At 59.9% G+C, this 27,184-nt stretch overlaps 1 protein-coding gene across 2 annotated transcripts; it reads right to left on the reverse strand.

The window, feature by feature from the left end:
• Positions 1-1,028: 1,028 nt before the first annotated feature.
• On the reverse strand, positions 1,029-11,202 carry Bcl3 (BCL3 transcription coactivator). 2 transcript variants are annotated; one of them, XM_046455788.2, is made up of 9 exons: positions 10,835-11,202; positions 8,831-8,984; positions 3,920-4,028; positions 3,380-3,584; positions 3,184-3,272; positions 2,917-2,994; positions 2,151-2,318; positions 1,747-1,864; positions 1,029-1,636 (listed from the first exon to the last, which is right to left on the reverse strand). In XM_046455788.2, exons 1-9 carry the CDS (start codon positions 11,088-11,090, stop codon positions 1,449-1,451), a joined length of 1,365 nt encoding a protein of 454 aa, XP_046311744.1. In that variant the 5' UTR covers positions 11,091-11,202; the 3' UTR covers positions 1,029-1,448. The 2 variants fall into 2 exon arrangements, with proteins under 2 accessions (XP_046311744.1, XP_046311746.1); XM_046455790.2 differs by lacking the exon at positions 10,835-11,202 and adding an exon at positions 10,625-10,801.
• Between the last annotated feature and the right edge of the window lie 15,982 nt (positions 11,203-27,184).

The following is a 27,184-nucleotide window of genomic DNA, read 5'->3' on the forward strand; positions in this document are numbered from 1 at the left end:
GACCCAGACCCTGTGCCTGTGTTTACGCTCACACCTGTGATCCCAGAAACTCTGGAGGTTAAGGTAGGAGGATCGAAAATTTGAGGCCAGAAACTTAGTGAGAACTTGTCTCAAAATAAAAAATAAAAGGGCTGGAAGTGTAGCGGAGGGTGGAGTGCCCAGCAAGCAGGAGCCCTGGGCTCCATTTCCAGAACCGAGGGGAGGAAAAAACAAAACCAAACACAACGTCCTCCACCCTGCAACCTGGGAGTACCCCCAGATTCACTCAAAAGGGACCTCACAGACGGGATGCAGCCCAAGGATGTTAAGCTGGGGAGACTGGGCCACCCAGGTGGGACCAACGTCCTCTTAAGAGTCCTTCTGAGAGGGAGGCAGAACCGGAGGACATATGACAAGGGACCATGAGGCAGGAGTGGTCCAAGGAAAGGCCTGAGCCAAGGCCACGGCCTGGCCTCGAGCAGAGGAGCAGCAAAGCCAGTCACATTCCTCCTAGAGCTGACCCCAAGGAACCACCTGCTCCCACCTTGACTCCGCCCTGTGAGACAGATGTGGACTTCTGACCCGAGAACACGTTCCTGTCCTTTTAAGCCACTGAATGTGTGGTGACGTGCTACAGAGGCCACAGGAAACAGGTGGGATCCCTGAGGAGCATGAAGAGACCCACTGAGGGTCAGAGCAGACATCGTCTGTGGGGGAGGGGGCTCCACAGTCACAGCTCCTGAGGCAGTCAGGTGCATGACGCCGCAGGCCTCAGTGATGGGGACACTTACACCACCCTCACACCCAGGAAGGGAACTGCAGAGTCCTTCAGAAACAGACACCCAGGCAACCAAGGAGTCTGGCAGGGTCCCCTAGGAAGATGTGGAGACAAAGGCACAGTAACATGATTCATGATCAAACGTAGCAAGGTCGCGGTGTCACACAAACGTCAGTCTGAAACTCCTGACGTCACTCAGAGCATCCAGAGGTGCACACACAAACGCATTTTCCCTAGATCTCCTAGTGACAGCTATCTGGCCAAGCAAGGATTATGATACAAAAATAGTTTATTACAAAAGAAACCAAACGCCTAATAATTTACATTGTCGTCAGTGCCACCTGAGAGCCCTCTCCCTCCCCCTAGCATCTGGATGGAAGTGGGGTGGGGAGCTGCTGTCCCTGGTTCCACCAGCCTCTGGGAGGGGCAAGGAAATGAACATTTGGGTGGAATTTGGACAGGGGGCTAGTGCCTGAGAATAATGGGGGTGAGAATCCTGGGGGTGTCCCACGGGGAAATATCTATGCACAGAAGAGGGAACTCAAGGGTAGGTGCATGTGCCTTGGTGCAAATCCTGGTCCCGAGGATTGGGGGGAGCAGAGTGAGATCTTCACAGTTTCCAGAAGGGTTGACCCCCCAGGACAGGGAGGCCCCTCCTCATAAGAGTCCGACACCTGCCCCCCCATCCCTCTCAGCTGCCTCCTGGGGCTGGGGAGGGAGGCACTGGCCGGCCAGGGCCTCGGAGGACCCCCGGAAAGGGCATTAAGGCTGGGGGAGAGAGGGGAGGAAGGAAGAAATTGGGGGGAGCCAGGGTGAATCCAGGGGCGTCCTTGGGAGGAGAACGGGCGGGCGAGGAACATGGCGACGCGGACAGAAGGCCTGTGGAAGGGGCAGGGAGAGGAGGGGAAGGCGGTGAGCTGGGCCCAGGAAAGAAGGGGGCTGACAACCCCTGGGCCCCTGGGGCTGCGGGTGGGGAGCAGGGCTCTCACCGTTGGAGCTGAGGCGGCTGCCGCTCTCTGGGGAGGTGGTGGCACTTCGGTCCGGGGAGGGCTCAGGCTGCGATGCGGAGGCAGCCCGGCTGGCCTTCCCCCTCAGGATGTCGATGACCTGTGGGGAGACGGGGGTCATTACAAGGCCTCACTGCCTGCCCTCCAGCTGCCCGCCTGCTCCTGGGTCTGCCAATGGGCACTGTCCCACGTGATCACCTCTGTCCCCAGCAGAAGGCGGGCTGGCACTTCCTTTCTTGGTGCCTCAGTTTTTCATCTAGAGAACCCCCCCCCCCCCCGCGCCCTGGCACCCTCACGGGTCAAGAGTTCGGGACACGCCCCTCCCCAGGACGGCGCAGCCACACGCGATTCAGGTCCAGACGCTCCCCACGCCTGCGCGCACTCACCCGGCGGCTGCGCGCCACCATGAGCGGCGTGTCGTTGTGGCAGTTCTTGAGGCCGCTGTCTGCGCCGCTGCGGACCAGAGTGCGCACCAGAGGCAGGAGCCCGCGGCCGGACGCCGAGTGCAGCGCGGAGCTGCCCGAGTACATCTGCGCGTTCACGTTGGCGCCGTGCTGGGGGCGGGACAGTGGGTCGGGTCAGCACCCTCGGGGACAGCCCAGGCCAGGGCGAGGCCAGGGCGAGGGGCGGGTTGGATCCGGGATCGGGGCCGAGTCGGGAGCCAGAACCTGGCGCGGGACTAGATCGCGGCTGGGGTCATAGAAGGGTGCGAACTAGAACCAAGGACCGGCCACGGGGGCAGGCGGCGCGGCATCCACCCGCGCTAGACGCCGCGGCCTGGCGGACGTAGGAGCAGAGTCAGAGAAGGGAAGGGTCGCCCGTCTGGGCCGGATTGTGGATGGAGTCGTCGTGGAAGGACAGCGCGAGGACAGAGCCAAAGCCGGAAGGCCGTGTCAGCAAGGCGATCGCAGCCATCGCAGCCAGGGCCCAGGCCGCGGAGGAGCAGGAGGAGGGCGAGACGCCGGGTCAAGCTGTCAGGCAGGGCAATGAGGTCGGAGGGTTAGGACAAGGCCTAGAAGGAAGGTCAGGCTGGAAACGGAGCAAGAGCCCAGAGCCAGAGTTGGGTCAGCGCCGGAGCAAGAGCGACATCCAGCTGGGGTCCGAGAGCGGGTGGAGGGTGGGTGGAGAAGCCAAGCCCGGGGCTCTGCCCACCTGCAGCAGCAGCTGGACCATGCTCAGGCTGTTGTTCTCCACGGCGTGGATGAGCGGCGAGCGGCCGCTCTTAATGTCCTGCGAAGGGGCGGGAAGGTCTTAGTCTTCAAGTTCTGCACAGGAGCCCCCGGCCCCGGCCCAGCAGCTGGGTCCCGCCTCCCTACCCAGTTAGATCCTCTAAACTCCACCCACCCGGGCTCGCCCGCCGCAGCCCCGCCCCTTGCCCCTCCCCTCCAAGGCCCCGCCCCCTGCGCCTGGCCCGCTCACCACCGCGTCGATGTCCGCGCCGCGCTCCAGCAAGAGCAGCACGGCCTCGTGGCACTGGGTGTTCACGGCCACGTGCAGGGCGGTGAGCCCTGAGGGAAGGGGAGGCTCAGTCAAACCCGGGGGCCTGGAGTTTTGAAGCCTCAGATGGCTCCAGGTAGACAGCACAGTCCCACCCTGCCCCGCTGTAGGGACTCACCGTCGTAGTTGCGGGCCTCTAGGTCCACAGTGCCCGGGGCTGCGCTGTCCAACAGGGCCCGGAGGCAGGTGGGGCTGCGGTGTTCACACGCCAGGTGGGCTGCGGTCTGGCCATGACGGTCCAGCGCCATGGGGCTGGCACCAGCTGTCACCAGGAGCCGGACCACAGACGGTAATGTGGTAATCACAGCCAGGTGGAGGGGTGTCTGGGGAACAGTGACCATGAGGGACCCGCATCCTGCCCTGGATTCCAGTCCTGACTACAGTCTTACCCAGAACGAAACCTGGGGCATCTATTCCCTTAGATTCAAGAGGTAGGGCCCCTCGGTCCCAGAGGTCTGGGCCTCCAACCTCCCCTTTCCCCAGGACTTGGGTTCTGAGCTGCTAGCCACTCCTCCCTCACTGAGGAATCCAGGTCCTTGGGTCCCCTCCTTCCTCAGAACAAACCTCTATGACCCTAGGTCCTTCTCAGGAACCAGGAGTCTGGAGTACCTCCTCCACCCTTGACCCCCAGACCCTCCTCCCCCAGCCGGGGCCTCACCTGCCGCAGGTTGTTGTAGATGTCCAGCTCTCGGCCCCCATGCTGGAAAAGGCTGACCAGCTGATGCACTGCCGGTAGATTAGCCTGCACCACGGCAATATGCAGAGGCCTGAGGGGTGAGGCAGGAGGCAACCACAGACATTAGGGGTCACCGCACCCCACTGTTGGAAGTGCTAATTCCAGTATGTATTGGACACTTTGGGAGTATCCCTGGATCCCAGCACGCCTCCCCCTCCCCCTGGTTCCAGGGCCTTATGGACTATTAGTCCCCTCCTGCTTGCCTCCCTGGTCCGCTGTTTGTCCCAGCCAAAGGAATCCTTTCCCCTCCTTTTTCCTTTCTGCAGATTGAAGGACTAATTGAGAGAACTCAGGGTCTCACACATGCCAGGCAAGTGCTCTACCACAGAGCCACATCCCAGCCCTTTTAAAATTTTATTCTGAGATAGAGTCTTGCTAAGTTGCACAGGGCCTCGCTAAATTGCTGAGGCTGGCTCTGAACTTGCGATCCTCCCGTCTCAGCCTCCAGAGTTGCTGGAATTATGGGCATGCGCCACCACGCCTGGCTCATTTGATTTTTCTGTTTGCATCTGTTGCACTCTCCTCGCTTTGCCCTGTGCACACGGGCCTCCACGCTGTGCTCCTCAGACATATCAAGATGCTGGCCTCTGGGCCTTTGCACTGGCTCTTTCCTTTGGAACAGCTTTCTCCAGATACCTGCAGGGCTCACTCCCCTTGGGGCCTCTGCTAAAGTGGTTCAGCAGCTATTCACTCGCCTCCCTTGCCTTATTTTCCCCCACATCCCGGCCTAGCCCGCTGAAGCCTACAGTACTTGTTTCCTGTCTGAATCACCATGCTAGAATGTCAGCTCCACCAGGGCAGGGCATCTGCATGCTCGTCCATTGTCCAGGGCTTAGGAAACACCTAACTTGAACGGGAGCTCTGTGAACGTGCACTGGGACACGAATCCACGTCAGTGATCACCCTGACCTTCCTGAACCTTCCTATCCCTCTCCGGTCTCTGTGAAATGAGAAGGGGTGACCTTGATGCTATAAAGCTCTCTGCCCAAGTTCAACCTCCACAAGAGACTCAGGGGTGGGCTGTGTGGAGCACAGGATTTGACTAAAGGGGGAGAAGCAGGTGGGATGGGGTCATGGCTTTGGAGCTGGGCTCTGAAGTCCAGAATCTTTCCAGGTTGAAGTACTAATTGCCCCAGTTTGGGGGAAGTTTTTGGCTTTCAGATAACCTGGGAACTACCCTCACTCATCTCAAGAGGGCTGCTTGCCCAAGGTCACTCCCCACCGGAAGCGGGGCTGGCCGCTGCAGTGCTGTGGCAGCCAATGATGGGCCACTGTGGCTCAGCAGGCCCGGCCTCCAGGCCCAGCTCTGAAGGCCCCTGAGCTTCAACAACAGCTGAGACTGCACAGAGCTCCACCTCTCCCTCTGCCAGACCCATTTCCTTCATCCTACGGGGGTGATCTGGGGAGACTCCCCAATGAACCTCCTGCTCACTTCCCAAGATCACAACCTGCCATTGAGAGCAGACAGCAATTTGAGACGACGGTGCATGTGGATTTGTGCGTGTGCAAGCGTTGGTTTGCACGGAGTGGGGAATCGAGTGGAGGGCGCAGAGTTGACTGCACGCCGCCTACATGACCTTTACTTAAAGTCCACTTACTAGAGCGGGCACCTTCGCACCCACCCCTGCCGCTTACTAATCGGGGCCTTGCTCAGGCAGGCAGACGGCGGTTCCCGCAAGGGCGCAATGTGCGCCCAGAATCCCCTGTCGAAACTAGTTTCCCAGGCGATTCTGATGGAAATGCCGAAATGCTGGGGCCTAGCAGGCCTTTGGGAACTCGGCCTGCCCCGGGTGCAGTTTGGACTGCAGCGCTCCCTACCGGTGGGTGAGGGCAAGTCACGTAACCCAGAGGAGCCCCATTTCCCCTGCAAAGTACCGCCCCTGCCGGGACCCCATTTTGCAGGTGAATTCCCAAACCTGGATTCCGATCCATGACAGAAAAAATTAAACAGAAAATACTGGGGAAAGGGTTGGACCTCGGCCAGGGGTCCCCAGAAACCTTGGTTCTCCACATCTCCAGGACGCCCTGCTCGGGTCCCTCTTCGGCCGGGCCCGCGGGGTTAAGTGAGGGCAGAGGGAGCGATGATTTCACAGAAACCGTCCAGGCCTGAGTTCCCATAAACGCGCGGGCCGCAGGGGGTGGGGCGGGGCTGGAGGAAGTGGGGACGGGAGGGGCGGCCCAGCCCTCGGACTTCCAGTAACAGGTCTGCTGGGCGGGGCTCGGCTTCCTGCTCCCGGGGGAGGGAAGCCGGTCCCTCCGGGGATCTACCCTGCCACCCCAACTTCCATCCTCGAATGGGGCGGGGGAGGGGAGAGTCCAAGCCAAGGGGAGTGAGCTCTTCTAGGGAACAGATCCCCGAATCCTCCAGCCTGGGGACCCCTCCGGAACTCCACCCTACCGGGCTCAGATTCCAGTTGGCTCCCTGTCCCCCATATCCTGGCATCCACCCCCAAGAGCTCTCGGAGCAAGGAAAACAGTGCTGTCATGACTCTCCTTTAAGAATAAGGGCTCCGTCTGAGCGCTAAGTCCCCAAGTTGCCCCTCCTTTCCATGCCCCCTTGGGGACCTAGGAATACCACTGCCAACCTTTGCTTCTCTGGGGCTTCCAGGCCCCTAGGCACGACCCGTTTCACTGGCGCCTGTGCAGCTGCACAGGGTCTGGCACTGAGTGGAACATTCTGCTGTCGCTGACATGAAATTCTTAATTTTCGAACAATGAGCCCGGTAAATGAAGGTAGCCGTCCTGCCCCTAAGACCTCTCTGAGCTCCAGATCCCCAAACTGCCCCTCATCTGGTTCCCTACCCGCTTGATGATCAAGGAATACAAGATCCCAACTTCTGTCCTCCAAGACACAGAGCATGTCCCTCCCCGCCCCGCCCTGGACTTCTAGCTCCCCATCCCCACCCCGGTGGGGGGTCCAGATGCTGTTGGTCCCTCTCTAGGAGCCAAAAGCCCAGCCTCCAGCTTTGCTTCTTTGGGGACTCAGTCTTAGCATCCTCAGCCCGCTTTGCCCCCACCGCCCTCCCCCGCCTGTGTGAGGTGGGGTTGGTGGCGCAGGCTGGGGCCGCTCCAGCTGCCCGTTCCGGTAAAGTCTCAGCCCCAGCGGAAGGGGTTAAGGTTGGAGGGAGCGCCAGGAGGGGGGAGGCTGCGAGCGAGTGAAGGGTGCTGACGTGGGGGAGGCAGAGCAGCTGGGCTGCGGTCAAGTTCTGCGGGAAGGGATTTCCCCCTGCAGGCAGCTGAGGCAGAAGTGTTTGCGTTGGGGGAGAGGGAGGGGGGAGGGGAGGGGTGCAGGGCTGGGGCTGGAGACTGCTGGGCCCTGTGGCCTCTTGCCTGCTTTCTGCCACCAGGCCACTCTGACCCCTGGGGACAGAGACAAATGAAACCTGCTTCACAGTGACCCCCGCGGGTTCCCAGAGTTGGAGGGAGCTGGGTTGGATGGAGTCCTTTATATATCTCTGGCACCTTCTCCTGCTTGGGCCCACTTGGATGGCCTACAGCATGCCGGGATCCTGTTCCAAACTACCCACTCCTAAATATGGAACGCGGACTCCTTGGCCAGCCCTGCTCTGCGAGCTCTGTGTGTGAACCGTGTTGTACTGAATCCTAACTGTGCTAGGTGTAACAGGGAGGGCTGGTTTCCAAGCTGGGAAACGGAGGCTTGGGAATGTAAGTCACCAGTGGGCCCTTCCCTGCAGATACAGGCTTCTGGTCCCCAAACCAACTTCCACATAAGTACTTTAAATAAATCATGTCATGTCTTCTTCTCAAAGAACCTTCCACATTTCTGACACCTGATTTTACAGAGGGGGAGACTGAGGCACCATGGGATGAGAAAGCACTCAACTGAAGTTCAAGCTCAATTGACTGAGTAACGATGATCATGATGGTCAATGGCCCTGAGTGCTCAGTATGTGTTAGGCACAGGACTAAAGTCTCCCATGCAGGATCCTCAGTAGCCTCAGGAGCACTGCTTCAAGCTGCAGGTGACAAGCCAGGGGACTTTGAAATCACCTTAGGGGACTGCCAAGTTAATGTAGTAGGTCATGATCATGGGACAATGAAGCAGAGAAGAACAGAAAAGATCAAAGTGGGTCCTGTGCAGTGGGGGGAGGGGAGATTGTTTCATTTTGTGCAATTTTTATTGCAAATTTATGTCCGTTTATGTGTGTGTGTGTGTGTATGTGTATGTGTGTATGCACACACACGCTGGGCAAGTGCTCTACCATTGAGTTACATCCCCAGCCCTTTTTTTTTTTTTTTTTTTATACCAGGAATTAAACTCAAGGGCACTGGACCACTGAGCCACATCCTCAGCCCTGTTTTGTATTTTATTTAGAGACAGGGTCTTGCTAAGTTCCGGAGATCCTCCTGCCTCAGCCTCCTCTGCAGCTGGGGCGGCAGGCATGTGCCTCCGTATGACAATAACATTGAACACGTAGTGTATCAGGCCCAGGGCTAGAGCTTTCTTCACATGTAACATTGATGTAGGAAGCCAATCAAATATATTTCTCATTTTTGGATTGTGATAAAGTTTTGGGGGGCCAGAAGTATACCTCAGTGGTAGAGTGCGGGTTTGGCATGCATGAGGCCCTGGCTTCAGTCCCCAGCTTTGGTGGCGGGGGATCAAGACCACTGCTCCGACAGCACAGGGAGGTGCTCTTCGTGTACCCAGTGTTTTCAGAGGTAGCTAAAGCTCAGAGTGGGAAGGGCTTGCTCAAGGTCACACAGCCAACAGAGGATGCGGGATCCAGCTGAGGTCCAAACCTAAGTGCCCCCCATTTGAGGAAGGCTGACTTCCCCACTCTCCTCCCATCCACAGGGACTGTCACTCACGTGTCTCCATCCTCATCTGCACGGGTGGCCATGGCAATGTCGGCTGACAGGGGGTGTTCCATGGAGCACATCATGGGGTACAGGGGTGTAGGCAGGTTCAGCAGAGGAAAAGAGGGGCTCATAGGTGGGGTGGAGTACAAAGGCAGTAGAGGTCCTGGACAAGGGGGACAAAGGAAGGACGGGTGAGGCTAAGCCCACAGACCCTCAGCCGGCTCCTGCCCCAGGCCTTCCCCTCTGCAGTGCTTTGCCCTCCTTCCACAACCCTGTGCACCACAAACTGGGTCTGCCAGCCCCAAGCCCCACCTCTCTTCCCCACTCCTCTTATGGGCTCCTGCAGCCTGCCCCCTCCCCAGTCCTGATCACCTACATTGCCACTCATTTTTAGTGTTCCTGACCTCTATCTCCTAGCAGAATCCCTTAAGGGCTGATGAAGCCCTGGTCATCACCCAGCAGGGGACCCTAGGGCCTGTTCCCTGAGTGACTTTGTGGCCAAGAGAGGTTAAACAATGGATGAAGGTTTGGAATTGGGAAGAAAGGAGGGTCTGAGGGGGGCAGCACCATGTTGAAAGGGACCAGGGCAGCAGGCAAATCCACATCTACCCATGTCACCGATGGGGAAAACTGAGGCCTGGGTGCTCACCCAGGGAATGGGAAAAGCCCGGAGGCAGAGACCGGTCTTCCAATGAATTGCTGAAGTCCTGCTGCACTGATCAGATGGAAGGTTTGGAAACTGGGTAAGAATCTGGGGCCCTAGAGATAGGTTCTCAGCAGCTTTGCGGGGGTCCCCTGGGCATGGTAAGGTGGCTATGGCAGGAGACACCCCTTCCTGGAGATGTGGGATGAAGAGAATGGTGTATGATTTTCTCTGCCTTCTGTTGATGCTTGGGTCCCCTTCCTGAATCCAAAGTTTCCAGGTTCCCCCATCTCCACAACCAGGTCTTGGGGCCCTAAGTCCTCCATTCAGAGACCCTTGAATCCCTCTTCTCAGGCCTAAATCCCGAGTCCCAGAATTCCCTAGTACATACCACCCATCCCTAGAATCCTCAGTCACTGACACCCCGCTCTCTCCACCACCTGACCTCGTGACCTCCAATAGAGCCCTGATCACTAGTGGCTGCATATAACCAGGTGCCCAGAACCCTGGATCTCCGTCCCTTGGTTCCTGGTATCTGGGACCCTGAAACTCCAGTTTTTTCCCTCGGAACCTTGTGGTCCCAGACATTGGTGTGCTTGGACCCCAACTCAGTTTTTCCCAGTTCCCAGGCCGCTGCTATGTTGTTCATTTGGGATTTTAACATCCTAGGGTCCCTAATACCAGTCTTCTTAAAAACCAAGTCTCGATTCCCTTGAGTCCCTTTGACTTCACATATCTAGACGCCTAGTGTCTCAGGCCCGAGTAGGGGATGCTATAGCCCTAGATATCTGCTTTATTTTGTTTTGTTTTGCTCACAGTGCCAGGGATCAAACCCAGGGCTTCCTGCGTGCTAGGTAAAACCTCTACCACCACCCTCCATCCTCAGTTCTTTTGAATTTGAGACAGGGTCTCCCTAACTTGCCCAGATTGACCTGGAACTTGCCATCCTTGGCCTAAGCCTGCAGGAGCTGGGATTGCAGGGCAGCGGCTGTGCCGGCATATATGTAGTTCTTAAAGAGTTTTATAATTCGTGTCTCTGGGAAGCAGGCTCTGTCCCATGATTCCCTGACACCCCATATCTGCACCTCTGGACGCTGTCTCCTGGCTTCCCATTATCTGTGCCACTTGGCCCCTGGGCTCTGTTCTCAGGGCCCCCTGACCTTCAGCTCCCTGGGAAACTTCATATCTTGGTCCCCAGGCGCTGCTGTCCCCTGATGATCTCATGTCTGTGTTCCTGGGTCCTCAGGTTCCCGTCTCCCAGCTACCCGGAACCCCATGTATTCGAGTCCCGGGCTCTTTCTCTCCTGGATCTATGAGTCTATGCTCTGGGTGGCCCCGACCTGGCCCTGACCCGCGGGGGAGCCACTCACCCGGGTAGTAAAGCGCCTCTGGCCTGGGCAGGCCGTGGGGGGGCCCAGGGAGGGCCGGCGCGCTGCAGCCGCCGCGCAGGGGGTCCGGGGGGACCGCGGGGCCGGCGGTGGCGCGGGGGGCAGCGGGCTCCGGGGAGGGATCGCGCAGGGGGCGCTTGCGGAGCGGCAGCGCGGCGCCGGCGGGCACGGTGGCCTTGGGTCGGGTGCGAAGGTCCACGGGCCCCTCGTCCATGGCCCCCGCGGGGCATCGGGGCATGGGGCCGCCGGAGCGGGCGGCGGGAGCGCGGCTGGCTGGGCTCGGCTGCACGGGAGGGTGGTTTCGCCGGGCGCCGGGACTTCCCCTGCCGCCGGCTGAACTGAAGGGACTTTTGTCGGCCGGGGCGGTGCCGGGCGCCCGCCTCCCCGCCCCCGGCCCCCCCGGGGCCACCCGTCCGCCCCAGGGGTTTCCTGGACCCGCGCCGCTCCCGCCGCCGGCTGCCTGCCCGCCGCGCCCGCCCCTCGGCCCGCGGCGCCCGGCGCTGGGACTCGGCGGAGGCGGGGCCAGCCCGTCCCCTCCCCTGCCGCCGCCGCTCCCGCGGTTCCTGCTGCTGCCTCTGGTCTCTGTGACTTGTCTGAATGCAGGTGTCCCAGCGCCACCTCCTCTCCCGTCTCTGTTCTCACCGGCTCAGCCTTTCTCTATGGTCCCTCTGTGTCCCCTCCCTGTCTCTGTTGCTGTCTGCTTCTCTGTCCCCCGGGACGCAATTCCTGGAGGCCCCGGGGTCGCCAGGACACGGGTTCGAATTCCCATCCCAATTCCTCCCTGGGTGACCTTGACCGGGTGCTTCCCCTTTCTGAACCGTTTCCTTCTTTGCGGGAGGGAAGAGACGTCCCCAGGGCTGGGAGGGACCGGCCCTGGACAGGAGCTCCAGCCCCAGCTACCGTCTGCATCCCCTGCCACCCCGGCCTCCTCACGGGCCTCTCAGAGGAGGGTCTGGGGTTGGCGGTGGGTGGGCACAGAAACCCTGAATATGTCTTTCCCTGCGGGGCCCCTGCACCCAGCCAGGACCCGCGGGGCACCCGGCGGAGCTCAGGGAATCCCAGAAGCACAGAAAGAGACTTGGAGACAGGGGCGCAGAGAAGAGAGACCCATGGCGAGGGGCACGGGGAAGCCCGCGGGCCATTGGAGCGACCAGGGCCAGGACCCGGGAGGGGGCTTCAATTTGATCCCCTTCTCCCCACTCCCCCGCTGCCAGGGAGGGGCTGGTGGGTGGGGAACAGGCCCAACGAGTCGGGCGCTGACTCAGAGCGGCCTCGCGGCCCCGCCCCTCGCGGCCCCGCCCCTCGCAGCCCCGCCCCTCCCTCTGCCCGCTTCGGGGCGGGGCCTCGGCCGGCGGGGCTTTCCCGGATTTCCCCGGGGGCGGGGCCGCCGCTGGGGTTGAGTCCGGGTCACTGAGTCACAGGAGGTGGAGGGGAGGCTTTAGGGACCCAGGGGGCGGGGAAATGGGGACTGCACCCCAGACCTGCCCAGAGAGCATTCGGGGTCTCCGGGTCCTCGCCCGGCTCTTGTGGTGTCCCTGCGACTCCCCTGGCTTCCCTCGACGGCCCTGCCCTCTGTTCCTCTTTGTGTCCCTGTCTCTGTCTCTGTCTCTGGGTCCCTAAAAGGAGGCGTGGGGCCCTGGTCCCCAGGAAGGGACTTTGGCCGGCTGGAGCCCCACCTCGATGAGTAGTCAACCCAGGTGCCAGGAGGAGCTGTGGGCAGAGGCCTCGCCCCGTGTCCCTCCTCTCTCTGTCGGTGGCTCGATGCCCCCTCAGCGCTGTCAAGGTCCGACGTGGCAGGGCCGCAGAACTGGGTTCGAATCTCACATTCACCCCGTGCTCCTGGCCCTAAGACAAGCTCTGCCCTTCTCTTGAGGCTCAGTTTGTTCTGGAAAATAGGGCTGACGTCGACCCGGGGCCTGCGGGCGTGACCTGGGGCTACAGCAGGGGAGGGGGCCGGGGACTGAGCTGGAAAGCTAGGCTGCCTGGTGGCCCACCCAGGCTCCCGGGGCCTCGAACTCAGGAGGGTGTGGGGTGCGGAGGGCTGCCCAGGGTGCAAAAAGGGAAGCTGAGGCCAGAGTCCTTGTCTTAGGGTGGTGACCCTGAGAGGGGGGTGGGAAGGACACCTCGGTTCCCCACTTAACGCTGTCTTCCTGGGGAAATCAGGGCAATGGCTTGGCCCAGGCAGGACTGGAGAAGGCAGTGTCTCCACTTGGCCCGGAGGGACTTGGGAGGGCCAGGGAGGCAGTGCTGACAGCCCCCAGTCTCTGTGGATAGATGAGGGACAGGAGGGTGTGGGGGGGATCTGAAGGAAGGGGATGTGAGAGGTTCGGGTCTTGGAGGCCACGCAGTCTGCAGAAATCTGGGAAGGACTAAAAGCGGTTCTGAGGGAGGAGAGAGTGGGGACAGAGGTGGCTGAAAGAAGGACATTGGGAGGGGGAGTGGAGGCTGCCCTGGGGGAGGGGGAGGTTTGAGGGAGAAGATCCGAGGGTCCAGGGAGAGGCAGGTACTAAGGGGCAGGCGAGGCTGAGGGGCATCCTGGGGGGCCGGGGAAGGGGAAAGGAGGCCTGCCTAGGGACCTGGTGGGGACCAAGGGGAGGGAAGGGAAGGGAGGCTGGAGTCAGCCCCGCCCTGCAGCTGTCTCTAATTTCCCAGAATCTTCTGCTGCTCAGGAAAGTCCCGGCTCCCATAGTAGCCTCCCTCCAGTGTCGGGAATGGAGGATGTGGAACCAGGATGGCTACCCCCTCCTTCCCCCCTTGCTTCTTGCACCCCAGGCGGGGAGGACTAGGGTCTCCCCTCTCTGACTCTTGAGCTCTGGAGGCCCCCTGCCAGAGGCCAGGGGCAGTCCCTGGATGAGTCCCAGAAACTTCCTGGAGAAGACCAGGAAGTCCTGCTTGGTGTCTAACCACTTTCCCTCACGCAGGATGCCCTCTGCATCTACTCAGATCTTCTCCTGCTCCCTCCAACTCTTCCTGGGGGAGGAAGGGCCTAAGTTTTACCTGCTGAGAAGATGGGGGCTGATGAGACCCTAGGGCCTCTGTTCCTCACACTGCCTTGCTGCACGCTGAAGCGTGGCTGCGACCCTGTCCCCTGCTCCTGAGTTTGGTAACTTCCAGTGGTTAGTCGACCCCATGGAGCCTCAGTAGCTTCCTCAACTGTAAGAGGGCCCAAGTCAAGACAGGAAGCTTCTCCCTGGGGCCTCATGTATAGAGAGCGCAGAGGCAGGAGGTTCCAAGTTCAAGGCCAGCCTGGGCCACTGAATGAGATCCCGTCTCAAACTACAAAATAAAAGGGGCTGGGGATGTGGCTCATTGGTAATATGCCCCTGGGTTTAGTCCCCAGAACCAAAAGAAAAGTGTTCCATGCAAGTAGCTTCTGTTATCACCATTACAATAATGAGGACATAGTCTGTAATAATGCTGTTACTGTTAACATCGGTCAATCCTTGTTTTCAATAGCAGGACTCATTGGGAAAAATAGGATTCAACATGCTGGCCTTAGGGACACTGGCCTTATAGCCCCTGCTCTGCCATGGGCTAGCTGTGTGACTTTGAGCAGGTAGCTTTCCCTCTCTGTGTCTCACTGTGATATCAGCAGTTGAGGACGAAAACAGCTTTTGCTTCACAGGATTGCAGAGTAGGTCAAGTGAGAGCGCGTGGATTAGACGGCCCCATCTACCTCCACACTGCCAGGGCCTCCCTGTCCCCCTTTCAGACAGCTGACTCTGGGCCGAGCGCTCACTGGAAATGAGTTCACCAAACCTTGTGAGAGGAAAATTCAACCAGAATCTCCCTCCTGCAGACCCAGGGCAGGCCATGGAGGGTGCAGTCGCTCTGCCCAGGTCTCCCGGGAGGAACTGGAGGCACTGAGACGTTAAGCCAGGTCTTCATGGCCCCAGAGCCCTGGCCATTAGTCCCAGAGGCTGCGCTTCCAGCTCTACAAAGTCGTGCGTCTGGTGCATCGGCAGGGACAGTCCACAGTGCACACTCTAGCGCAGCTCTGCTGCCCTGAGGAAGGGGGCCTGTTGAGCAGGCGGAGAGCGTCCCATTGCAGCAGGAGGGAATAAAGTTAGACTTCAGAGTCACTCATGGAAGAACCAGCCCCAGAGCCTCAGGGAGAGCAGACAAACTCTGCAGACAGAGAATAACAGAGTCCTGCAATCCCAGCGGTTCAGGAGGCCGGTTTAGGAGGCTGAGGCAGAAGGATCTCTAATTCAAGGCCAGCCTCAGCCACTCAGCAAGGCCCTAAGCAACTCAGGGAGACCCTGTCTCAAAAAAAAAAAAAAAACCAAAACACAAAAACCCCACAAAAAAACAGAGGCTCCAAGCCCAGCTGGGGAGGGACCTGTCCGGCCCATGCAGTCTCCTCTCTGGGATCTGGGCTGGACGTCCACCTTGGGTCCAGCCGCCGAGGCCTGCCCACCCCACCCCAGCGGCGAGGGCAGGCCAGCTTCCTGGAGCACGGCCGCACCTCCTGCTTCCTCCCTGCCCTGGGGCCTTGGCAGCTGCTGGGCCCTGGCACCCGTGGAATCGGCCTGTCTGGGGCTCAGCCAAGTCTTAATCTTCCCCTTTCTCCCTTCCACTGGGCCGGCACGCACAACGCTGAGTCAGAAGATTGCGACACCCAGCGTGGAGGGCCTGGGACACACAGGACACCCCTGGGCCCCCTCCCCCAGTGGCCGTGATCAGACGGGGAAGATGGAGTAGGGGGTGTGGGACTGGAACCTGCCCTGAGTGGGTGACTGGGAGTCTAGCAGGGTTGGGTGTCAGAAAGGACAGAAGAGTCCCAGGAAGATGGGGAGAGACAGCCAGGCTGTGTGGTGCTAGGGGCCTCAGCACCCTTGGCTCTGAACGGGACACTCTGAAATGGTCTGAGTTCCAATTCCAGCTCTTCCACTTATCAGCTGTGTGACCCTGGGCAAATGACTTGCCCTCTCTGAGCTGCAGTTTCCTCACCTAAAAATGGGGACCAAAGCAGTGCAGGCCTCCTGGGGTGATCAGGAAGGTCAAAATGAGCTGACACCTGTCAGCACAGGCTTGTGCTCTGAGGGCCCAGTGGATGGGAGATATTTTTAAATGATCGCCATGGTGAGTATACGGTACGGGAGTGGCAGTGGCTCAGCTGTCCCTTCAAGAAGGGGCTTGTGGCCAGGCTGCCAGGCGGGAGATCAGCCTCCATCAGGGGCTCCTTCAAGGTCTGCCTTGACTTGCCAGTTGGGGACACAGTGTCCTGCACAGCCTCTGGCCATGACAACAGGGACAGAAGGGTCTGGCCATCTGCCTAGTCAGGGACACTGCAGAAGGAGGTCCCCAGCCTGACGGTCCCCTGCCCATCACGCCCCCTTTCTTCCTGGGTGCTGCTCCTCGTGCATCTTGGGTCTCCCTGACGCCAGGTGAGCGTCCGTCTGCTTCCCGGGGGCCAACCCTGCCGCCACGGCCCGGATATCAGCTCATCTGACCTGTGCCTCAGTGTCCCCTCTGAGTCACCTGAGCAGGCCGTGGCTGCCGAGGCACAGTGAGTCAGCCCGCCGGCTGCCGAGGCTCCAGGCTTGCGTCTGGCTCACTGCGTCTGGGAGACAGGGCCCGGTGTCACCCGCACTGGGTCTGTCCTCCGCTCTGCCAGGTCCCAGCAGCGTGGCCTTGGACATGTGCCCTCTGAGCCCGTCTGTACGGTGGGGATGGACCTGTCCTTCCCGGGGCAGGGCCCTGGGGAGGGCAGATGTGGAAAGCCCCCAGGAGCCTGGCACGCACCTGGGACGCCCGGTGGCCACGTGGCGTCCTGGGCTGGAGCGACAGGTGAGCCTGGTTCTGCAGGGTGGCCCCCGCCAGGCTCTGGTCTCAGGCTGACCAGTAAAGGGAAGTCCCGGGACGGGGACCTGTGTGTGTCCTGAAGAAGTTCCCTGCTTCTAGGATTCAGCACAGAGGTGGGCAGGGGGAGGCCTGAGTGCTCATCCCCTCGGCCTTGATTAGAGCCCCCAAGGGAGGAGGAAGCCTGCACCATTAGCCTCAGAGGCCCTAGGGAGGGGCGTGTTCCGGGTGGATCCGCTGCGCTCTTCCTCCTCCATCAGATCGTTATTATTGGTACCGAGGATTGAACCCGGGGTGCTCTACCACTGAGCCACATCCCCAGTCTCCCTAAGTTGCTTAGGATATTGCTAAGTGGCTGAGGCTGGTCTCCAACTTACAATCCTCCTGCCTCAGCCTCCCGAGTTGCTGGGATCACAGGCATGTGCCCCTGAGCCCGGCAGATTCCTCCTTACTCTTGAGCCTTGAGCGGGGAAAGCAGGCCTCTGCCGTCAGCCTAGCCCTTCCCTGAGTGGGGCAGGCCTCCCCCTTGAACTAGGAACCCTGTTTCCAAGCCCACCCTCCCGTGGAGCAGAGCTCAGGGCCCTTCCAGGAGACAAGGACAGTCCCTTCCTGTGCCTCCTGCTGTGTCCCCTGCAAGTCTGGCCTTCCCTGGTGGAAGGTCACAGTCTCCTTTTTGGCGATGGGGCCTAAGAATAGACACAAAAGTCCCTCAGGCTTCTGGGAAAGCCAGGGTCACCAGAAGCCCTGCCTCCTTTGAGCCAGGACCACTGCAGACTTAGCCACCCGCCCTCCACTGCCATCCCGCCGCCCCCCAGCGCGTTCTTGGAGTATTGGGGGATCTGTCCTGTGTGTCCACTGCCTTGTCCCCATGGTCCCCCCGAGCAGGCTTCTTTCTGTGTGGCCCTGGCCCGTCCTGGAGCTTGTGATCCGCACACACCCAGCAGCCACCCGAGGCCTGGCTGGGGCTGGCCGGGAACCACCGACTGATGGAGCTTCTCTTGCCTTGTTCTGCAGGAGGTGGGGAAGGTTGGCCTCGCTGTCTGTCACCCATCCCTGAACTTGCCACTTCAGCCCTTGTGGTCACACAGAGCCACAGTGACGGGCTCACTTCTGGGAAAGTGGCATCGGCGTGTTACAGGTTTCAGACCCTGAAGCCTCTTCCTGTGGGTTCCCACGGCCCCCACGCCTGCCCGGGGACATGTGGCCCCCCGTGGAGCAGAATCTTCCGAGGAGAGAGAGCTGGAGTCTGGATCGTGGGATTAAAAAGAAAGGTCTTGCCCGGTGGTGGCGGCCCCTGGAGTCCCAGCAGCTGGGGAGGCTGAGGCAGGAGGGTCACAGAGTCAAAGCCAGACGCAGGCGCTAAGCAACTCAGTGAGCCCCGTCTCTAAATCAAATGCAAACCAGGGCTGGGGAGGGGGCTCAGGGGTCGAGTGTCCCTGAGTTCAATCCCTGGTAACCCCCCCCCCAAAAAAAGACCCTGGGGCTGGGAGGAGGCCGCGTGCTCACCCAGCACACAGAAGCGCAGGATTCCTTCCCCAGCACCGCGGCTAAGACGGAGTCTTAAAATCAAATATAATCCAGAGACCTGCAGGGAGTTGAAGTATAATGTTCCATTTCACAGACTCTTGCAGGAAAACCACAGGAGCTCAAAAGCCCCTTCAGGTCTTTTCCAACTTGAATGAAGGTTCACTTTTCTTTCTTTCTTGTATTGGGGACAGACCCATGCTAGGCAAGCACTCTACTACTGAGCCACATCCCCAGCTCCTTTTAGAATTTTATTTTGAGACCGAGTCCCACTAAGTTGCTGAGGCTGGCCTTGAACTTAAGATCCTCCTGCCTCAGCCTCCCTAGAGTTACAGGCGGCCTCAGTTTCTGACTCCTTCGACCAAGGCCATGTTCATCTCCTGGTGCCCTTGAGCACACATTTTTCTGCACTATCCGGGAGAAGGGTTTGGGGGTTCTAAGGTGCCCAGCAGGAGAAGAGGTGACTAGATCAATCTCCCACACGGCTGTGCCAGTTTCATTCCCATCACCCGTGTCTGCTGTGACTGCTGCTTGTCTCATATCCTTGGTGGCCCCGGGTCTTCCACATTTTCAACTGTGAGTCATCCTGCTGTGTGTGGGGAGGAGGCCGCTCAGGGATCCAATTTGCATTTTCTGAATCAGTAAGGAGCAGAAGCACCTTTTCCAAGATCCACAGTCCACTTGAATCCAGGCTGAGGAGGATCTTAAGAATAGAGAATCCTAGGGGGCTGGGGACACGGCTCAGCTGGTGGAGCGCTTGCCTCGCACGCACAAGGCCCTGGGTTCAGTCCCCAGCACCACAAAAGAAAAAGAAAGAAAAAGAGAGAGAGAGAGAGAGAGAGAATTCTAGAACCCTAGAATCTCAGGGACAAAGATTTCTGGAATCCTAGACTTTTAGGAACAAGGGATTCCAGAATCCAAGCTGGGCGTGCTGGTGTGCACCTATGATCCCAGTGGCTTGGGAGGCTGAGGCAGGAGGTTCACAAGTTCAAAGCCAGCCTCACAATTTGGTGAGGCCCTGAGCAACTTAGCAAGACCCTGAAAATAAAAAATAAAAAGGGCTGGGGATGTGGCTCAGTGGTTAAGCCCCCCTGGGTTCAATCCTTGGTACCAAAAAAAAAGGGACTCCGTCCGGATTCCGGGCCTCAGTCTTCTCACTGGTATGGTGGGGATAATAGAGACTTCCAGCACTCAGTGATGTTATGTGTGTACGTACACCTAGAGGAGCCTGGTGCATAGAAAGCCTCCATGACTGTGGTTTTCCTGAAGGCAAGGACTTAACTATTTGTCCTTCCCTGTGTCTGGCACCTAGAACAGAAGAAGGCCTCACAGAGTCCGCAATGACTGTATGAACTTTAGCATCAAGTGATCAAAGAAATGAGCCATCATGGATTTTTTTTTTTGTACTGGGGTCTGAACCCAGGGATGCTTTACCCCAGAGCCACGTCCCCAGCCCTTTATATTTTTTTTTATTTTGACCTGTCGGGTCTGGTGGCTAGGTTTCTTAGGGCCTCACCAAGTTGTGAGGCTGGACTTGAACTTGGGATCCTCCAGCCTCAGCCTCCAAATCACTGGAATCACAGATGTGTGCCTGGCTCAGTCATAGATCTTAAGGAGCAAAGAAGAATCAGAATTAAGAAAATCAGAATCATTTTATTTTGCCCAAAGTAGCTATGTTGTGTCTTTGCTCTGGGAAAATTCAGTGGTATTCTTCCTCGTGTCCAACTCAAGCTAAAATATGTCATTTCATCCACGACACTTGTTTCACTGATCCTCTGTTTATTCCAACTCTCAAACATATTAGAGCTTCTCTGATTCTAATAAAGAAAAACGAGAACTTTGAAACGTGAAATTAAGGACGGTCAGACAAGACTCTTGTAAGAGGGCAGGGGTGACTCTTGGGAGCAGCCTGCGCTTGCTTCCTGGGCAAACCTCAGACTCACTGCCTTAGAAACTCTTTTTCTTTGTGCGGGGGCAACAGCCAGGGCCTCTCACATGCTAGGCAACGGCTTCCCCCCAAGCAGCACCCCAGCCCCTGGCTCCCCTCTCAACTCTGTGAACGAGGAAGCTCCCTGACGGAGGTCGGTGGCTGTGGGAACCGAGAAGAGAGAAGAGGCTGCTCCTCAGCCTACCTGGTCTCTGCCCCCGGCCGGCCCTTGTTGTGGCTTCTCCTTCCTGTGGCCTCCCTGCACCCTCCTGGCCTCTCCCTGGCCTCCCCGGCCTGGGCCTCCCTGCACACAAGGTCCTGAGGAAGCTGCTGCAGCCTGGGGCCTTAGCAGGAGAAGGCCCAGCTCCTGCCACAGACGGGCGCGGCCTCGCCTCTGCCTTATCTCCCACCAGGCCCTCCCCACCCCTGGCCAAGGCCTCTGCCACCTGCCTGCACTCCCTTCACTGTGGCCTGGAGATGGGCCTCCTCCTCTGAGATGCACCCAGGGGCACCCAGTAGGTGCTCAATAAACGCAGGGGGCCTCCGCGCCTGCAGCCCTTCCTCCAGGGAGCCCTCCCTGATCTCTCTTCCCAAGCCAAACCAGGAGCTCCCTCGAGGCTCCCTAACCCAGTCCTAGCCATTCTGGGACGTCACTCTCTGGGGACAGGCCAGTGTCCCCCGTGTGAGAGCCTGTTAGGGCCACCCTGGGGCTCCTTTCTGTGTGTGCCCAGCACCGTCCCAAGCAGCAGACACCTTGGGGGCTGGTCTGTGGAACCCCTGAACTGACATTTCCTTGCAATGTGCTGAATTGTGTGGCCCTGTGTCATCCTCCTGGGACCCGGAGATGGCCTTACTGGCTTTTCCAGGTGATAAAGGAGTGCCCAGGGGTTCAAAGGGACACGGGGAGGGCCCTGTCACTCAGTCCAGGACCTGCCCTCCTGAGAGAGGAGCGGTCGGCAGCCACTCAGGGCTGTGCCCAGAGGCTCAGAACACCCTGAGGTTTTACTGTCACCACGTCTTGAGTGCCCTTAGGAGACCCGAGTCCCCAGCGCCGCTACTTAAAAACCCAGCTTCAGGGCTGGGGGGGAACTCAGGGTGGAGTGCGTGCCTGAGACCCTGGGTTGGATTCCTGAGCACTAGAAAAACAAATTAAAAAAAGATCAACCTCAGTCCAGGTGCCGTGGGGCAACCTGCTATCCCAGCGATTTAGGAGGCTGGGTGTGACTTGGCGGTAAAGTGCCCCTGGGCTCAGTCCCTGGTCCCCTCCCAGATCAACTTTAGGAGGTGTAATTTATATGCAATAAAATATACGTTCCCCCCTGGTACTGGGGATTGGATCCAGGGGCGCTTTACCACGGAGCCAGCCCTATTTATTTAGACGCAGGGTCTCGCTAAGTTGCTTAAGTCCTCCCTAAATTGCTGAGGCTGGCCTCGAACTTGTGATTCTCCTGCCTCGGCCTCCTGAGCTGCTGGGATTACAGGTGTGCGCCACCACACCAGGTTGGGACTTCGGCTTTCATAGTGGTCCCCTGGCATCTGTTGGGGACTGGTTCCATAGATACCAAAATCCACAGGAGCTCAAGTCCTTTATGTGAAACGGTGTCATATTTGGGTAGGACCCACGCACATCCCCTGGGACGCGCCAGGTGACAGCCACCTCCTCAGCATCAGTGCCGTGTCCGTAGTTGCTGGACGGTATGGACAGGGAATGGTGATGGGGAGAGGTCTGCGCATGGCAGGAGACACAATTTTTCCTCCAAACATTTTCCTTCTGAGGTTGGTTGAGTCCTGAACACGGCACCCAGATGTGGGCAGACCCATTCAGGGGAGGTGGGAGCCACGGGGAGCCCTGCACGGGGAGGAACGGGCTCCTCTTGTTGCAGGTAGAAAATAGATGGCGAGGATCAGGTCCCAGCAGGAGGCCCGGTGATGTGGCAATGCATAGCCCTGGCTACAGGGGATAGTGGCTGGACTACGGTGGGGACCGGACACAGGGAGAAGTTGCTGGATTCAGAGGACGTTTGGAAGGCAGACCCTTCAAATAAGTCAGATAAATAAGATGAAAATAGGAGCAACCATTTGTTGTTTCTGGACTCCAGTGACAAAAGGGTGACAGGGCAGCCTGGCCCTGCCCTCCCTGGACTCAAAATCCCATCGTGGAGATTCGCCTTTGCTTCCTTCCATGGTAGGGGACTGTGGAGAGGTCCAGGCACCCAGAGGGGGGTCCCCAGAGGACCTGGTCGGATGAGATCAGGGAGGTCTGATCCTGGGGTGGGTAGGTGTTTGAAGGAGGGGACAAGAGGACCTCTGAGGAGTCCAGGATGGAGGCCGGGTCATGCAGGGGTCAGGAGAGGCAGCACCCCCAGGCCTGCAGCTATGGTGCCTCACTGGGGTTTTCTCTGGGGAGCTCTAGGGAGCCACAGCAGGCTCTGGGCGGGGGCAGGGTTGGGTTTTGGAAAGACCCCTCTGGTTGTGGTGGGGGAAGAGTCGCAAGGCCAGGAGTCCCGCTGTGATTACAGGGGGACAGGTGACCCAGGCTAGAGCTGAGTCTGGGCGGGAGAGGGTGGGGTCCATGCCGGCTCCCCAGTGCCACATTCACCCCAAGGGCTTCTGACGCAGGAGTTCCCAGTCCTCCCAGCCACCTGCCAGGTGTCCCCTTTCACAGCTGGAGGAACCCAGACCAGGAGAGGAGCCCGCTGGCCCCGGGGCCCACCGCAGGTCGAGGGGCCCAGCCTCGGGGCGTGTGGCGTCTGACTCTGGAGCCTTTGCGCCTTGGGATGGGGAGACCGAGGCGGCCAAGTCCAGGTTCAAGGCCAACAGCCCGGAACTGGGGACAGTCCCGCGCGGGCGGAGGCCTCCCTCTGACCCGCCGCCGGCCCCGGGCTCCTCTGGACTTCAGCCCCGCGGGCGGCGGCGCCGGGGCGGGCCGGGGCAGAATTCCCCTGGTCCTGGCGCCAGGGGGCCACGGGGCGCGGCGGGGACCGAGAGGGGCGCAGGGGCGGCCGCTGCGGGCGACAGAACGGGGTCCGCTCCGCGGGCCTTCAGCGCCTTCTCGGGAAAATGGGTGTAGCCCCGTCCAGGGCGTCGGAGGGACCTGGGGGGTCTTCCCTGGGTTCGACGGGGGGAACGGGCTTCTCCAACCAGGGGCCCCGCCGCGGAAAGATGGGGCCCTCAGCGAGTCTGACGGGGACAGGGCTTCCCGACCACACGGAGAAGAGGCGCAGGTGTCCCCCTGGATTCCAGGGGCATCTGATGTGTGGGGCGGGATGTCGCTAGTCTGATGGGGTGACAGCTGCCGTCTGATGGGGTGACAGCTGCCGTCTGATGGGGTGGCAGCTGCCGTCTGATGGGGTGACAGTCTGACGGGGGTGAAGGGGTCCCAGCAATTGGGAGCGGACGGGATGCAGACGCGGGCGGGGCGAGGAGCCCCTAAACCGACGGGGAGGCCCAGCAGGCGCCGGCCTGATGGTGGGGAGGGCACCGGCCGCCGCGAGGCGAGGCCCAGGCCCGGGCTCAGCTGGCCCTTCGCCGCGCGCGGGGGTCAGAGCAGCCCCGGGCCGCCTGACCAGGGGGCGAGGGCCAGAAGATGGCAGGTGTGCAGCCCTGGCCAGGGCCAGCTCGGCCCTGGGCGCGACCTTCCCTCGGCGGGGAGGACCGGCCTCGTGGTGCGTTGGCGCCCCCTAGCGGCCCCCACGGGCCAGGCCGCGTCTCCAGGGCGGGGAGCGGGCGGCCGAGTCCAGGGAGTGGGTCCTGATCCCGGGGCACCCCGCTCTGAGATTCTGTGGCTTTGCTAGGTTCACCCTCCACGTGGCAGCAAGTGGGGAGGGTCTTTCTGAAGTTCAAGTTCACCCCTATCTTTTCGTCGATCACCATTCTACCCTGACTTTGGACAAAGTCCACCCTCTGGCCACCCTCAGGCTGGCCTCCCCTGGACCACCCTGTGCTTCAGCTGAACCTTGAGTTCCTAAAGGTATCAGAACATACCCCGGGGCCTTTGCACATCCGGCTCCCTTCTTTGGTAATATTCGCTCCTATCAATGCCTGGTCATCCTCTAGGTCTCAGATGAGATGTCCCCTCCTCCAGGAAGCCCTCTCTGACCCCTGGGGGCTCTCATATCCTGGGTTCCCTCATCTCAGCCCTGACCACTGCTGTGCTGTGACTCTGGGGACAGGTCTGTCTCTCCACTGGACCTGGTGGGGCAGGGCCAGGCTTCTCACCCTTTGCCTTCCCCTCTGAGCTTACAACAAGACCCAGGTTCAAGTCCCCCCAGCCTCCAGAGTGCCCTGGGGGGCGAAGGCCTCCTTCGGAGCCTGCTTTCTCATGGGAACCGTGGAAACCCTTCCAGGCACTCGTTGGCACCGAGGAGATGAGACCCGATGTCCTCAGTGGACCACAGGCCTGCTGACTGTGGGCAGCCACTTCCCCTTTTGGGGCCGGTCTGGCTGGATCAACGGGTAGCAGGGACATTCTAGGAGGCCCGCTCGGGGCTTCCCGAGGTGGGAGGGTCAGGACGGGCAGAGGGAAGAGGTGTCTTCTGGGTTAGGGGAAAACCAGGCTTCCCATCATCAAACAGGACGGAGGGAAGCAGACGAGGCCCGCCCCCCCCCCAGGGCCCGGGGGAGTCGGGAGAGGAGCGGCCCCACGGGATGGGTGAAAACCACAGTCCGCAGCTTGTCACCAACTTCCCTCCCGGAGTCCATGTGCCCCGGGACAAGGCAGGACGGGCTGCTCCCTGACCTCTGAACAGACTTTGTTCCCCCTCCGGTCCTGCCTGCGGTCTCCCCAGCTTGTCTAGGAGCTGCTCAGGACCAGAGCTTGAGATCGGATTCCTCTCTTAGCACGTCTGCTCCCGGCGGGCGGCCAGAGGGATCCTTGAACCGGAGCCCAGGGCCCTCCTGGCTTCACTTCCCTCCACCTCTGTCCAAGGCCCATTCCTTGGCCTTGAACCTCCCTTCCTGCCTCTGGGCCTTTGCACCTGCTTTGTCCTCAGTCTGGAAACTTCCCTGCCACCTTCCCACCCTTTGGTCCTACAGCCCTAACCTTGTTCTTATGCTGAAAAACCTCCTCCTCTCCCCTAAGGCATCCAAGTTGGGACCCTGCAGCCAGGAATGTGACCTGAAATGGCAAAAGAGACTGCAGAGGTGATGAAGTTCAGGATGGCGAGAGGGTCACCCTGCCTTCTCCACGCCCCATCACGGGACCCTCTAGGAAGGAAGCAGAGGGAGGCTTCACAGCAGGAGAGAAGGTGACGGTGAGAGGACGGCAGAGAGGCCCTAGAAGCTGGGTGGGGAGGGCCGGGGCCGTGGAGCCCACCTGCAATCCCAGCAGCTGGGGAGGCTGAGGCAGGAGGATCTCGAGTTCAAAGCCAGCCTCAGCAACTTAGTGGGCCCTAAGCAACTCAGCGAGACCCTGTCTCAAAAATAAAAATATTTTAAAAAGGGCTGGGGTGGGGCTCAGTGGCTAAGCGCCCCTGGGTTCAATCCCTGGTACCAAAAAAAAAGAACAAAACTAAGTCACTGCCCTGGTGTCCCCAGGACCCTTGGTGACGACGACCTGTTCACAGAAACTCCACCATCTGCTCGCCCCGGGCTCCTGGGGCGGGGACCAGCTGCCGTGCTCCTGCTCCTCACCCAGAACCTGCTCGGCACAATGCGGGACAGTGGCCCAGTTCATTCATTTGTTTGTTATCAAGTATTTATTGAGCACCGGTTGTTTGCCTGGCCCTGTTCCCGGGGCCTGGACACGGGCAGGGACCTTGTCCTTTTGTTGCTCTTTGAATGTTTGGGTTCCTCCCCGCCTTCCCCCCCCTCCAGGGACTGCACCTGGGGGTGGCTAGGAGGAGGGGCCTGAGGTTGATGGGGTCATCAGGGTGGGGCCCTGGCGGATGGGATTAGTGCCCTCCCTGTCTGTCCGTCCATCTGTCCGTCTCCCTATGCACATTTGAGCAGCCAGAGAAGAGGCCTCAGAGGGTCACCTCCTTTGCCGGCACCTTGGTGGTGGACTCCTGCTTCCAGGGCTTTGGGGAAAGCACTTCACTTGTTAGGATGCCAGGCTCTGGTACTCTGTTCTGGCCGCCCAAGTGGACGGGGAGCCCCGCCACCTTTCACCGTCTCTCTCCATCCTTTCCTTTTCGTGGAACCAGGATTGAGCCCAGGGCCCTCAGCCACGGAGCCACACCCGCAGCCTTTTTATATTTTATTTACAGATGGGGTCTCGCTGGGTTGCTGAGGCTGGCCTCCAGCTTGCCAACCTCCTGCCTCAGCCTCCTGAGCCTTGGCCACTGCAGGGCCGTGCCATCCTGAGCTTGTCAGCCACTTCCCTCCCGGAGCCCATGTGCCCCGGGGACAAGGCAGGACGGGCTGCTCCCTGACCTCTGAACAGATCGCGGTCCCTGAGTGTGGGTGTGTGGAGGGAGCCCAGGGCCTCGTGCTTGCTGGTGTCTCACTGAGCCGTGCCCGGCCTCTGTCAGCCCTGCCGCTGACCGCCCACTGCTCCCCTCACACTGGCGGTGGGGGCTTTAATAGGTCCCCAACCTCTTCGATGGCCCTCTGTCAAAAAGTGGACATGAATTCCCCTGGGGCACGCAGAGCACGGCAGAAGTGACCGCGTGTGACTTGGAGACAGACTCCCGCGGGGAGCTGTGGCGCCCTCCTTTCTCACTGGCCATTGGCTCTGCCGGTCACCTGTCACATGGACACTTGGGTGGCTCTGTGGAGAGGTCCATGTGGCGAGGACCTGGGCGTCCCTGCAGAGCCCTGTGAGCCAGCCAAGAAGGGCCCCCGGAGGCCAGCAGCCCAGGTGCCACCTCGACTGTGACCTCAGGGCAGCTGTGGAGCCGCAGCCCCCCGCCCAGCCACCCCCAGACCCTCAGGAAGTGCTGAGGTTTGGCGTGACGTGTGACACACCAGTGGGTAACTAACAGAGTCACTTGATGTAGGTTCTGTTCCCGGGTAGGGCAGGCCTCATCCCTATGACCACCAGTGTTTATTGAGCACCTACTGTGCGCCAGGAGCACTGAGGGACACACAAGAGGGAAGAGAAGAGACTAAACTCCTGTCTTGTGAGGAAGAGGGAC

This window comes from Marmota monax, unplaced genomic scaffold (assembly GCF_021218885.2).
Source record: "Marmota monax isolate L192 unplaced genomic scaffold, Marmota_monax_Labrador192_F-V1.1 WCK01_AAM20220418_F8-fsc00149, whole genome shotgun sequence".
Classification (NCBI taxonomy): domain Eukaryota; kingdom Metazoa; phylum Chordata; class Mammalia; order Rodentia; family Sciuridae; genus Marmota; species Marmota monax.

What these genes read in the sequence shown, in the direction of transcription:
- Bcl3 (XM_046455788.2), bottom strand. Translation starts at nt 11,090, where the DNA reads ATGCCCCGATGCCCCGCGGGGGCCATGGACGAGGGGCCCGTGGACCTT. An exon ending in AGAGGCCCGCAACTACGACG is followed by an intron (nt 3,273 to 3,379) that starts GTGAGTCCCTAC and finishes CCCTTCCCTCAG; the next exon opens with GGCTCACCGCCCTGCACGTG. An exon ending in TGGTCCAGCTGCTGCTGCAG is followed by an intron (nt 2,319 to 2,916) that starts GTGGGCAGAGCC and finishes TCCCGCCCCCAG; the next exon opens with CACGGCGCCAACGTGAACGC.